This window comes from Blennius ocellaris (assembly GCF_963422515.1).
Source record: "Blennius ocellaris genome assembly, chromosome: 1".
In the NCBI taxonomy this organism is placed as follows: domain Eukaryota; kingdom Metazoa; phylum Chordata; class Actinopteri; order Blenniiformes; family Blenniidae; genus Blennius; species Blennius ocellaris.
Genome location: NC_137650.1, coordinates 14,647,684 through 14,662,238, shown reverse-complemented (window position 1 = coordinate 14,662,238; position 14,555 = coordinate 14,647,684). Strand labels below are relative to the sequence as shown.

Sequence of the window (14,555 nt, the reverse complement as noted above, 5' to 3'; positions counted from 1 at the left end):
CTGTCAACGGCTGCCAATTATCAGAGTATCATCTCCGACCTCGATGCCAGAATAGTCCCATCTCTCCCGTCACGCCATCCCCGCCTCCCCGTCTATTTGTGTGTCTCCGTGCTTCCTCGTACCATTCTATCTGTCTGATATCTGCAAATTCTCACACCAGCTGTCTCCTCCCTTCCTGCATATCTGCTGCAGGAAGATATTGGCCTTTCAATAAATGTAAGACTTCAGCCAGTGTGTTCTGTCTGCATCAGATATTAATGACGGTGCACTCTCCGTGCTATTATTAAGAGTTCTCCAAGTATCGAATTTCATCTGCCCTCTCATGTGCAGTCAAGCCTGAGCATCTTTTAATTTTGTGTCAAATAAGGTATCCATTAGCAGTAAGGATGAGAAAATATTGCTTTGTCTTTCTACAAGGTTTACAACCTAAGAAAATGGCTTTTCTTCTTTTTCCACAGTGGTGCACTATTGTTTGAAAATGGTCAAATAAAAAAAAAAACTAAAGTGCAAACAGTCAGTCTAAACTGACATTCACAATAAAAACATACAAGAAATATATACAAATAAAATCAGCTTGATAGACATTTAATCTCCAGTCTGACGATGCAATGGGTTTTGTTTTAATACACAAACTAAATGATCCATATATTCTAGCAACACACATCTTTGTGTGTGTTGAGTTTTGAGTGTCTCAGTGTAGAAGTGTTTTATGCCCGCTGTACCTCACTCTAACACAATGAGCAGTTCTCCAATGACTTTATTCCAGCTTCAGTAAGTGGCTTCAGGTCAGCAGTAATAAAGTGGCTAATGGCTTTAGGTATTTCATACTGTTTTATGGAACAGGAACACAAAAGGTTTTCAGCAGGACTTCGGGTGCCGCGAGACTTTTCTGCACTGCCCGTCTTGTACATGCCACTATTGATATGAAACCAAGGGCACATTTATGCTGTTATATAAAGGAGTACCTCTTTAATTTCTTTAGAAAATCAATTCCTTTTTGGAGAAAAAAAAATCTATATTATCAAAGCTTGAACTCGGCTCAGTGATATTTGATTTATTTGATTTACATGTTCTTGATTAAACACATAAAAGACACGGTCTCGAGTGTAAGATAAGTCATAATGAGACATTTTCACAGTCTTATCGGGGAAAAACACCATACCTATTTGGAATGAAATATATTTCGTGAAAATGTAGTGAATTTTCATTTCAGTACGCCTTCAAAACGGCAGTTTAAATGTTTTGATGGAAACATTCAAGGTCACTGGAGATATTTACAGGAAATTGTACTTCCAGAGGTGGAAAAAGTACTGAAAATGTTTACCCAATGACACCAATGGTTATTGTGCATTTTTCATAAAAGTTCAAGATCCCCCAAAGTATCTTTTGATTACGGTAATATGAGGAGGCTGACTATTAAAACACAGCACAGGCCTGTGTCTATCCACAATGGAATAATATTGAAAATGGTGATATCAAAATGAAGGCAGTACACTTGCAAAACTTAGACTTAAAAGCTTTATTTGATCAATTCTATGTAGGTTGCTTCATTACTGAAACAATAACACTGACGTGACAGTGGTGACAATTTCAAACTGCCACAGAGTTCCATCTGACACGGCAGGTGAAAGATTTCAGGAGGCGACTAAATCAGCAGGTTGACAGCTGCGTCTCACGTTGGCTGCCGAAAGGGAAAGACAGACGCCGCTGCTCCGCTCTGCTCTGATTGGCCCCAAGAGATCGCAATTAAGATGATTACATTATCAGTGTGACTGATGCGAAGCGTCTCCCTTCGGATTTTCTTTTACAGTAGAAACATTGTGCACAATGCCCAGGGACTCGCCTGTGTCTACAAAGACGAGTGATTCCTTTGGAACAGAACTTATGTCACACTTTCATGTTGTCGCTTATCTTGATTGACGGGGTTGTGAAAACACTGCCACAATATATTGTTATCTGTCGTTTGAATTCCTTTTAATCATAATAAAACACTTTCAAATGCTTCCTCAGCAGAAACGTGGATAACCTTTTAATGTGGTGATAAATGGCCGCAGTATATTGAGAAACATTGTCGCGTTATAATGTGGAAATGGATTAAGCTATAGTGTCAGAAGTTTTATGTCATGTTAAGAATAGGGCATGAAAATGTGTCCATTTGTTACAGAGCCCAAGTTATCAAAGGGAGATACCCATAGTCAAATATCAACTCAATACCGATGTATCTCATAGGATTAAGACACAATGGAAACGTTTTCTGCCCGGAATTCACTTTAAACAGGGAAACTCAGTGTATTTCAGATTTCTTACAATTAAGTTAAAGCTAGGCTAATTTATATATTTATTGAGCACCATTCAGACACAAGGAAATTCACATTGCTTTACAAAGAAATAAAAAGTACAAATAAGAATACAGGAGCCGCAGCAGAGGGACCAATAAAAGTACAAATAAAAACACAGAATTTTATTGTTTTGTAATGAATTTAAATATTTCATGAGCTCTAATTATTTAACTTAGGTTATTAATGATTGTAAAAGGTGTTGACAGTTGTGTTTCCATGCACTGTGCATTCCTGCTCTGCCATCTTCAAATGGAATTATCCGATAGAAGATAACATCATTTACATACGTTTTTATACGGGAAGATCATCTCATAGACATCAACTCTGAATATTAATGATAGTTTTAAGATTTCTCTGCATGAATTTTATATCCAATATGCTCAGTGGGATTAACACAGGTGTGGTCTGTCTTTCCGTGGTTGTGAAGGTACGGCATAATGCCCGAGAACATCATCCTGTACGGTCAGAGCATCGGCACTGTTCCCACCATCGACCTGGCCGCCCGCTACGAGTGCGCCGCCGTCATCCTCCACTCGCCGCTGATGTCAGGGCTGCGGGTGGCCTTCCCCGACACACGCAAGACCTACTGTTTCGATGCCTTCCCCAGGTGAGTCGGAGACACACAGGTACACGCCCGCTATCCCCAAAGACTTTCAGACCCTTTCCCTCTTTGTTTTCTACACTCTGCCATTGTGTCATTGTGAATGCGACATAAAAAAGCGGCGCGGATTAGTTCCACAGCACAGGCGCCATGGGCGTTAAGCTCTCCTCTGTAATTGTATTCCTCATGTCAGCATGTGGACTTTTAACTTCATAAATAATATATTGAACCTCTCAATTTGCCTGCCCGTTTGGACTCTTGATTGGGAATTTAAAATCAACATGTCGCCATAATGGTGCAGTGAAGCACGTGCTCACGCACAACTCAGTCACTCGGTGGATATTTCTATTTGATGAAACGGATTAATGGATATTCTTTTAATTATAACTCAAGCTGAACAATATACCCCTAATTCATCATCATTCTGATATCATATTTGACATATATATGACCAATCAGATGGAGCCAACATTACATTTAAAATAGATAATATTTTAATTATTGTAACATATTAATTTCCCAAAGACGCCACCATTAGCTCGTACTTAACTGTTTGTTTATGTAATGCAAATCACATTGTGACGGCAGTAATCAACATTCATGCATGTTAAACGAATATCATGGAGCCCTGATCATAACCACTAATGGTTAATGTTTGTCCTCACAAATCTTCTAATGCATCATGAAGTAGTTACTGCAATTCCACTCATTGTGACTAATTTTGCATCTCATGAGGTTGTATTGTGCCTGTTATTTGTCTTTTTCTGTGAATAAGAGAATAATTAAAGAGCTGCTGTCTCTCAGGCTGTTGGGTTCAGTATTGGCATTACCCCAACATTTTGTCTTCACTGAGTTTATTTGATTGGCCAGTTTGTTCAACAATACGTAATTAAATTGGACAAACAGTCCGCCTGTATTTATTTGTATCTTTTGTGTCTTTTCTTGAAAAAAAGGAGATACGAAAAGGTCCTCCGTTCGGTAAAAATAAATTTGTTCACATTATTTCCCTCCATTATTTTGCCGTGACTTCTTCCTGCTACTGTGTTAATAAACTGCTGGAACTGGTTGTTCCTATGTTGTTTCATACCGAGGGAACAGGCCTGTAATCAGTGCCAGTCACTCCGCCTGAGTGGGCGTCGTGCTGCACCTCATCTGTGTACGTTCAAGTTCCCAACAAAACGCATCATTAAAAATGTGCACGGTATCCGAAATGGAAAGATTGCTAATCATTAGATGCTTTCCAAAAAAAAAAAAAAAAAAGCTCATCCTCCTTTTTTGCGTTTCAGCATGTGTGTATTCAGAAACACTCTCATCATTCTTTGGTTTTCTCTGCCTTTCTTTTGTCGTCTCTCCATTAGTCGGATCTGCGGTGGTTGATGTTGGAACCACAGTGTTTGTTAGTTTTTGGTGAAATGGTGTTTGTTAAATGCAGCTGTCACATTCGTTGTCGACTCTAAATACCCACGCTCAGTGTCAGTGCTCGAGACTAACGGAGTGTTTTTTTTTTTTCCCTTTCTTAATTATCCATCCATTTTCTGTTGCTTATGTGTAGTCGGGAACTGCAGCTTTGTCGTCACATCTGCTCGCTGGCTGCACTTGAGGGATCCAGTGCTCCAAGATGCAAGCTGTAATCTTTCCAGTGCATTGTGGGTCTGCCCTGGGGGTTTCCTCCTGGTCGGACATGCCATGTCTTCACAGGACGGCGGCTGGCCTCGACAGATTCTCATACCAACATGACCTACTCCTCCTTCAAGCTCATTGCGAGATCGTAGCTCGCCAGTACAATCTGCTGGTTGCATCTGAAGCAAAAATTGGCCAAATTGCTAATTATGACCAGAAAACAAGTTTTATACAATTTCTTCCACACAGTGTTATGGCGGTGAACTGCTTCATTTTGTTGCCATCTGTTAATCTTCTTATCAAAGTTGTCATTTTAATAGTTTTTTAATTTTTTTTATTGCTCAGCAGTTCTCTCTTATATTGGCCTCTGCACGCTGATCTATTGCCTCTGACACGGGCAAGAACACGTGTCGGAACTTTTTGGCAGTTTCCTGCATGAAGCAGAAAGAGTAAACATTTTGTGTCTGTACTTGTGACTCAAAATGCAGCTCTTATTACATTTTATGAATAATTCAGGCGAACAACAGAAGCGTTTACAAAGAGCTTTCAACCGTTTGCTAGCCAGTGTACCTGTACTGTATAAAGCAGTCTTACTTTGAATGGCTCACACGTTTTACTACACAACTTTGTGGCGGTAAACCACATGGACAAGTTCAAATTGAAGTTGTAGAGTTTTAACTGTGTGAAGTGCACTGGTGTACACCGTGGGAGTTTCACTACACGTATTTCTATTTAACAAAACAAAAATGAACAATCATTACTAGGTAAGGATTGTTAATTTTTAAACGCATCAGGGCTTCGGAGGAGCTGCTGCTCCAAAACACAGAAATTATTCAGTCTTCTTAACAGATCAGCCATCTTTATAAAGTAATAAAATTGTGGTAAAAAGATATAATCCTTTTGATTCGGCGTTCAGATGGGGTGATTTTAGAGAGCGAAACCTTTCACATCTCTGTTGATCCCTTGAAAATGATCCGATCGTCCACGACACAGATCCTGCTGTACCGGAGGTCTCCAGCTTCAGGAGACATTGCGGGGGGGGCAAGCATGTTTTTTCACATGGTTGCAGGTGTTGGTTTGTTATTTCAGGATGAAGTGACAGATTATTTTATGTGTCACAACCTGGGATTCACACTCCTGTTTGAGAGGAAAACTGTTGATCCACCGGGGCTCCCGAGGCGTCGCCACCTGTTGGAGGGTGAACACAATGCCACTTCTAGTGGGAGAGGAGTGTTTGATGGCAATGAGCCCATAAAGACAAGGTTTGTCGTTTTGATGCAGAAACATTTTTGAGAGGAAATCACAAGCCGTGCTTGTAAAACTGAAAGTCTTGAGCAAGCATCAGACTTGATGGAGTTGTAGCATCCAACTACTGCTAAATAATTCATCCTGCCCTGCGTCAGTGCAATGGGTGCTGGCATGCAAGCCCTGGTGGGAGTTTATGTTCATTCTGTACGTTTTTGTTGAGCAATATCGTGCACCGCATCACGTCGAAGCCAAGAGCAAAGCAATTCTTCAGTTGGAACTTATTGTGTTCAAGGAGAGCAAAACTCGCCATTACTGTGTCATACAGGAGAAGCATGCTAATTGTTGTTGTTGTTGTTGTTGATGTTCCATCGGCCTCTCTGGGTTCATCATTTCATCACTCGTGGGATCACCACTTCTTTGACCGATTACAAACAGGCAGACTACGTTAAACTTTAATGACTCTGCCGTGTCGCCACTGGTCTGTTGTCCGCAGCGCAACGTGGTGAAGAATGCCAAGTGTAGCTTTCAGCAAAGAGCCGCCGTTCTGACATTCGAACACTCTTACTTGTGTACGCCTGTGTGGGTTTAAGCAGCTGATCCAGGCAATAAAGTTTGGAATAAAGCTTTTCTATAAAAGCAGTTTTGTGATGTTTGCTGGTAAACCCACCAAAGTCAACAAGTTGTCCAACGTGCCCCGGGTTCTTTTAGTTTTCCGGTGCATGTTTAGGTTGTGATCTTTTTTTTTTGCTGCTCAATGGTGGAGGGCACTCTTTAGGTTGTGTATTGAGCCAATCAGTGAAATGAGCAGTGGAAATATTTCACACAATGGCTGCAGCTTTTTGGCTGCTTCATTGTGGTGTACTCTATATGATGAGCAGGTTTACATGATTTACGGACCAAGTATTGTCAAGAATTAAAGTTGGAACATTAACATGTCACAGAAAGTAACAGAATCCGCATGTGACACTCATTTTCAGATGACAGATCAGATTTTAAGGCCCAGTTTACACAATGGTGTTTTAAATGAAAAAGCATTGTGTTCACGCTTCCGTTTCGCTTCTGTCTTGCACATGTTAAAAGGCGAAATACATTTTGTGATTAGACAGGATTCAGATTTTTTGAAGCAGATTAATCGTAAGAACTCAGATCTGTGGCAAAGAAAGTACATCCAGCAAAAATAAACTTTACTCTCTGATTGAACAAATAATGAATCCGTTTGGAGGACTTTCTTATATAATGTAGTTTAACTGGGGAAAAAAAAAACAGACCAAGAAAATTTTATTTTTTGGTGAAATGTTCTGTTAGACCTAAAAGTGAATTTTGCCACCCACCTTCAGCAGATATAACGACATAATATCCCTATGCATAATTTAAGCTGGAAATATTGGCCACTCAGTCATTCATGCAAAACGTCCTTCGTTGAAGGATGATCCAGGGTTTTGTGGCACACGTTTCATTTCTTCCCACACCACTTTTTCGTGAGTTGGAAATCGGTGCTCTCATTTGAATTTCGCAGTGTGATCGGGGGGATTATCCCGTTGCGGAGGTGTACTGCTGTCACTCTGAGGTTGTGTCCTTTGACATGCAAGTACCTCTGCATAAATAAACTGTCTACCTCTCCAACCACCTGCTTGTGTTAACTACGATACGGCACCTCACAACCTTAACATAGACATAACGGGTTTGAATGGATGGAAACGTGTGGATATATGGATGGATGGCTGGATGGGGATCCAGGCATGGAATCATGGACGGACGCCCGCTTCCTCACTTGTGTTCAAGCCAGGAAACTTCCACGGTTTCCTCCAGCTGTCTTTGCACGGCACCAAACATGTCCATTTGAAGCAAGGCTAAACACTGCTACCTTTGAATCATTGCATTTTCTATTCCAAGACTTTTTTTTTTTTTTTTGGCGAATATTTGTGGAATATATAAAATGTTAAACTTCATACTAAAACTAAAAAGCAAGAATGCCAATGTAATTGGCAAAATAATGATTGTATATCTTACAAAGGTGTACAAACTACCAAGGCCCCATTTGCATGATGTTTCAAGTAAATACACTTTTTTTTTTTTTTGTTTGTTTCAGAAAAGTGTTGCTTTTACACAAGAATGTTTTGAAAACGTCCGTTTGCACAGAAATGGCAGACATGCTAAATGAAGTATTTGGCACAACAGACGAGGAGTTGGCGCTGTTTGTTTTTGTAATGAAAACCCCTGTTGTGGAAATTGTGCTCATCACCTGTTCAACTCGGAGAAATAACCGTCCTCGACGGAGCTGGTCTTTGTTCTCTGCGATACCCGTGTCTTGAAGCGTCAATAAAAACACAAAGTTTGTGCAGGACTGCGCGCAGATGAAAATCTTGTTCCGAAATGATCAACTTTCCAAAGTAAGGGAGTACAAGGCGCGAGGGTTCGGAGGCGCTCACAAGTTGCACTGAGCTTTCTAATGAACACCACAGATAGTTCAGCGTGACTTTGCCCTTTCGAACTTTCTGTCTCATCTAGATAAGGTTTTCTGAAGCAGGCCGTTGCTAAACCAGGGTGAGAAGAAAATCTTTTTGCTCTTTTGTTCTCTCAACAGATGTCTCCATTTTTATTGCCTATACAGACAATACATTTCATATTTTCCATGTATGCACAATGTATGCAAGCAGCGAACAATTCGCTCATGCAACACGCTACTTGCATGTGCAGTAGCAGGGCTAACATCGTCAAATCAGACACTGAGGTTTTGAGTTTTCCCTTGTTTCCACCGAGACGGGGCCATTATCAAAAAGTTCCACCTTGGGAGCCATTTTTGGAAAGTTGGACTCGTGGACCAAAACCGACCGCAAGACTCTCCAATCTGCTCCCACCAAACAAGGACGGTATAGAGGATTTATACTAGTTTTCCTTGACATTTCATTGTATTTTGCACCAGAATGTTTCATTAAAATTAACTTTATGTTGAGATTGTAACAACTTTCAGTATTAACTGTTTGATCTAGAAAAAATATAGACAATTTCCCTACATGCACTTCGACCACAACAAAGAAAAACTTTGAAGGGTACATTTCTAGGTTATTATAGCAATATTTTACCAGTCTGTTCCACTTAGGATGTAACTGGACTGTATGTAGCCCCTGAAGTAAATGAAATCTTATTTAGTAATTATTTTGGATACATCTTATCTACATATGTGTATATATGTAGATATATTGTATACATCTTTATTGGTTCAGTTATTTGCTTTTAAATAATAACATATTTGGTGTTTGGTTTGTTCAATATCAACTGGTCCTACAATTTGAAATGTTTTGGTTTTTTTTAACTGATTCACCGATGAATCGAAAAAAATAATCGACCGATTAATCTATTATTAAAATAATCGTGAGTTGCAGCCCTAATTTCTCTCAAATATTGTTGACAGATTTGTCTAAATCTGTGTCAGTGAGCACTTCTCCTTTGCCGCCATAATCCATTCCACTTCACAGGTGTGGCATATCAAGACGCTGATTATTACACAGTGCAGTTGGGTGACCACAATAAAAGGCCACTCTGAAATGTGCTGTATGTAATTTCCTCTCTAAACCAGAGAAAACTTAACCCTCTGAAGACCAGAATAATTTTTGGCTGTTTTTGACGACTTTAGATTTTAGCCTCTCTCTTTTTTTTTTTTATCTTCAAAAATAAATTACATTTTTATTTGTCACAAAATAATCCAAATTCTGACATTTTAATTTGAGCACATCTTGTTCAGCTGGCCCCAGCTTCAAGATGGATTGCATCTTCTTTTTTTTTCAAATTCCATTAAAGAATCTCCAAATTCCCCTTGAATGTAGTTATTTTGTCCACTCCATTGTGCCGTCAGAAACCAGCAGCTGAGGTTCTGCCGGCCAAACGTTTGACAGTGTTACAGGAGTAATTCACTCCTGTCGGCGCTCCCTCGGTGTAGCCGCGAGCTCTTCTCCATACAAATATTGGGCCAGATAACGTGTGACGGCCATAATTCAGTCTGCATGCCCCAGCTGTGAAGTGAACACGATAATAGTTTTTATTCCATCTGGAATGGAATTAGTTCACAATGATTTCCCTGCATTAATCTTGCACCTCACCTCTATGGGAACAGCAGGGCACCGGGGAGGATGAGCCGCTTGCCTTACTTACAGGCAAAGATGATTAGTAAGGAATTTGTATTCACGGCAGCGTTCTTGAGCTTCGCACAATTCCATTCAGGCCAGAAGACAGGGCTGATCATTATTTACTTGACATATACGGGGGCACATTTACACATTCACGTTATTCTCTTTGGCACAGTGGTCACCCATGCAATTAATGCCTTGAGACATTTAGTCTATTAGCACCTTTAGAGCAACCTAAGAGAGCAGGCAGCACAGGAACAAATATGTAGACCGAAATGTCATGTTAAGACTTTCTTCCACCATATCACCGTGGTTTGTTGAGAAACTCAATATTTTAACCATCAAACACAAAACCGCCTTCATTCCTTGTCTCTCAGGACGTATATGATTAGGTTATTCTAGGGTTGGGCGATTTGCCCTGGAAAAAAAAAAAATCTAGCATTTAAAAAAATAAATAAATTGGGGATTGGATTGGATTTTTTTCTTTTCTTTTTTTCTCAATGCACTCAAAAATTACTACGGACATCTTATATATTGTCAAAAGTCCAACTTTATTGCTGTAATTGTCCTCTGAGTTAAAATGTATATAAACAATCCAGTGTTTCGTCTAGGATTTTTCTTTTTTTTTCAGCAGCGGGTTCAGGCTCCCCTGTACAAAATGGCAAAAAAGTATACAAAATAAATCATCAATAAACTATAACTTCAGAAGCCACATAAAGTCCAGTTTCATCTTGAGTGGGCTGGACTGGTAAAATAATGCTATAATAAACCTTTGAATTTACATTTGAACGTGTTTCTTTGTTGTGGCCACAGTGTACGTGATGAATTTTGCAAGTTCACCCAATTAGTACAAAAAATGATGTCAATCTCAACATAAGGTCATTTTTAATGAAACATTCTGCTGCAAAATACAGTATAATGTTAAAAAAAAAAAAAATCAGCTATAACCACTTGCTTGGTGGTTTCTGGAGAGAGGGAGGGAGAGAATGCAAATATAAACTGTCTTAAATCACATCATTTTTTTTAGGAAAATAACAGCAAAAGACATCTTGGATTCTGCACTGCTGTTGTGTTAGACACAATACTGTGATGTACTTAATGCTGTGGTAAATGTCATAACGCTGTTGTAATTACAAAATGCCGTGGTAAGTAGCATAATTGGCGCAATGCTGATGTAGACCACATAATGCTGTGGTAATTGATCATTTTGTGGTCGCCTCCTAATGCTGTGACATTATCAAGTAAGTGACATAATGCAAGGTTAAGTACATATTGCTGTATTAATGTTGGAAGTGACAGTACAGCCGGAAATGGCACTGCTGCAATTTGGTGCAGTGATTTGATCATTTAACGTGCTTTGTTGAGTGACATACTGAGGTGTGTAATTACCTGAACACATAAGCGGCAAAGCACTTTCGAAGGACAGGATGTAGAAGAATTTGACATAACTCTGCTGTAATTGGCACGCTGCCGTTCTGAAATACCATTTTTCACAGGTGACTTGATGCTGTATGAAAACTGCACGCCTCAGACCCGAAGTCTTAAATGGCACGCAATTTTAATTTCTCTTTGCTATTTGGGAAGATAATTATCTTATTACATGATGTAGTTTCTGAGAAACATGATCTCCACATATGTGGACATTCGTTTTAAATTCCGTTATGACGCAATAAAGTCACACTTGACTAATGATGTACACAACTCTTTATTTGGTGCCTGAACATGGCACCATTTTTTCCTGAGCGCAAAACCATAGTAGGAAGCGATTGTCCATTTTCTTAAGTGCAAAAAGAAAAACATCAACTGTGCCTTTTTTTTTCTCAGTGCAAAGTTAAAAAAAAATCTTTTTTACATCTTTCCTCAGTGCAAAAAAACAAAATGAGACAATTTTGCCTTTTTGAGCAGTATAGTTAATTTGTAGTGCTCCTAACATTTTCAGGAAAACGTATGACTGCAATAAAATTCAAAATAAATTTTTAACTATTAACATCGATTTTTGAACATAACATGAAACACTTTACTTACATTCAAAAAGTGCTACTTCAAACTTTCCCATTTGCACAGGTTCACACCTCTGTGTGAAAGGCTGTGTAACAGTTGCGGCCGGCCTCTCAGCAGAGGAACACCTTGGATGTAACACGGTGCACTCGAGTTTTCTCTGGGTTTTCTCTTTTTCAAGTTTACTGCCTATGGAAGACGTCCGTTAGCCCTCCTGCTGACTGAGACATGGGGCACTGCCGTCACTGGACGCCTTTTCCATTGGACCGAAACATCTGGGTCATCTTCATGCTCTGAAAAGTCAGTCGTCATTGTCATGCTGTCCCAAGAAGGTCATGGCCACTTCCATACCAAATTCAAGGAACTGCATGACGTTCTTCTTTTTAGTGCCAAATGCACGACAGTTCCTTGTCCCATCTCTGGCAGGTGTCTTCTGGCTCTCTGGCACGAACAGCAGACATCAATAGCGGTTTATTGTCATACCGCTTCACCACGCAAATCTTTCCATCCTCAGTGGCAACTTGGGCTAATGTACCTCTTCCGTCTGCTTTCATTTTTATTTTTTTTTGTCAGTGGAAAGCTTCTGCACTGCTGCAGTGACCCGATTCTTCATCACCGTGCCAATTAAATAGACTGGTTTCTTCGTCATGTGTTCCACACCTTGAATGGATATGAAAAGCCGATCACAATGCACTTTTGTATTAGAACGCAGAGTTTGAGACAGACGATCTATCACCAAGCTTCCCAAACCCAGATCCTCTGGTTCTGCAACCTGCTCGTGGAGCGCATGGGCACCTTGGTAAATGTCACAGTCCAGCACAATATCATCTGCTGTTGCGCAAATCGTTTTGAATGCCAACTGGGTTTGGCTTCATTGGCAGATATCGTCGCCACGGAAAGTGTATCGTAGTATAATGTCCTCATATGTGGACACCAGGCCCTTGTCGCTCAAAATGTAGTATTGTGGTCTAGACAACTGAAAGTGTGAAGTCCACATATGTGGACGCCAGGTCCTAGGAGGGGCTTGACGTTGCTGTAATGGACATTGTCATAAATGACATGGAACGGTTGCAGGTTTGTCTCCTCTCGCCTATATAAGTGTCTTTGAGCATGACAACCCTGGTTTTTGTCGCAGTTGCTCGAGGTTGAGTTTCTTTTCTTGTCAATGTGTCAACATATGAATGTGACACTGTGCAAAGCACTTCTCTTGGCTAATTAATGGAAATGTTGTAATGTGAAACCTCTGGTCAATGTCACTATATAAATGGTTTAAAGCTCAACATGGCATAGAATGAGTAATGAAGTTCAAAGTTGGTCTTTTCGTCGCTGAGTGAAAGTGTTCCTGGTGACAACCCGGTCTAATCTTGGGTGACTTAAAGAAACAGTTCATCTCCAATAATGTGCACGTTTGCTACATTACCATCTGGACATTGTTTTCAAGATGTTGCTGTGTAAACACAAAACCTTCCTAAAACTAAAATGCAAAAACGACGCTCCGTAACTCCTCCTCTTGTTTCCCCCTCCACAGTATCGACAAGGTGTCCAAGGTGGCGTCCCCGGTGCTGGTGATCCACGGCACGGAGGACGAGGTCATCGACTTCTCTCACGGCCTGGCCATGTACGAGCGCTGCCCCCGCGCCGTGGAGCCGCTCTGGGTGGAGGGAGCCGGCCACAACGACATCGAACTGTACGCGCAGTACCTGGAGAGACTCAAGCAGTTCATCTCCTTCGAGCTCCAAACCTCCTGAGGGGGGGGGGAGCGGTAGGAGGGGGGGGGGCTCGTCACGTTGGCCCGGGTTCCGGTCAGGTCTGCACTCTTCAGCAAGATCCCCTCCCCTGCCACGTCGGGGGGCTGGAAGGGAGGCGGGGCCACGTGTAGTTGGCTGCTGCTTCTACATGTGAACCAGTGAGCCCGGGCCGACAGTGTTTGCACTCGCTGCTCAATCCACATACATTTCTCACTCCTCTTCCTCCTCCTCATCCTCCTCTTCCATCACCTCTTTCATTTCAACTGAAATATAATCTTGGCTATCTTGATTTTTTTATTCTTTTATACAAGGTAAAGAAGTATCAAATTTTTTGCACCTGAAGATACAATTATTGACTTTTTTTTTTCTCCTTAATTTTATTTGACCATTCAGGGTTGATTAATGGCACCTTTAACGTGCAGGTATTTTCAGGTATGATTTTGTTTTCTGTGTTTGTACATTGCTTTTTCTCTTGTATTTTTATTTTATTTTTTTTGTCATTCCATGTGATTTTTTATTTCTCTTTTAAATTGTAATTTTAATATTGCAGTTTTTTGTTTTTCTGTAGTTTTCTCAGCGGAAGTGTGTGAAAGCTGTTGGTGTGCATGAGCACATCTGGGCTCTGCAGCTGTGATCGCCCTGCTGCGTGCTGCTCTCTCATTCGAGGATTCCTCAATGCCAGACTGTCGTTGAGAAAATGAGTGATCCTTTGTGTGTTTATTGGCAAAACGAGGAGACGGTGGATCAGACGCTCCCGAGTAGAAAACACTGATGCCAGCGTTACGTCTGTCGTGTCCGAGATGCCTCTGATTCAGTGCTTCAAGATGAACAATTTATACCCAAAAAAAAGTCAAATGTTGTAACCACAATAAAATGA

The 14,555-nt window shown here is 40.6% G+C and overlaps 1 protein-coding gene across 1 annotated transcript in view; it reads left to right on the top strand.

Moving 5' to 3' along the window:
• Positions 1–13,678, top strand: part of abhd17c (abhydrolase domain containing 17C, depalmitoylase) — a gene marked incomplete at both ends in the record, with an annotated part of 33,073 nt that extends 19,395 nt beyond the window's left edge. The window contains 2 exons of the mRNA XM_080500393.1: positions 2,767–2,946; positions 13,459–13,678. Of these exons, the coding sequence (XP_080356519.1) occupies positions 2,767–2,946; positions 13,459–13,678 (400 nt within the window). The remainder of the gene's footprint in view (positions 1–2,766; positions 2,947–13,458) is intronic.
• Positions 13,679–14,555: the final 877 nt, after the last annotated feature.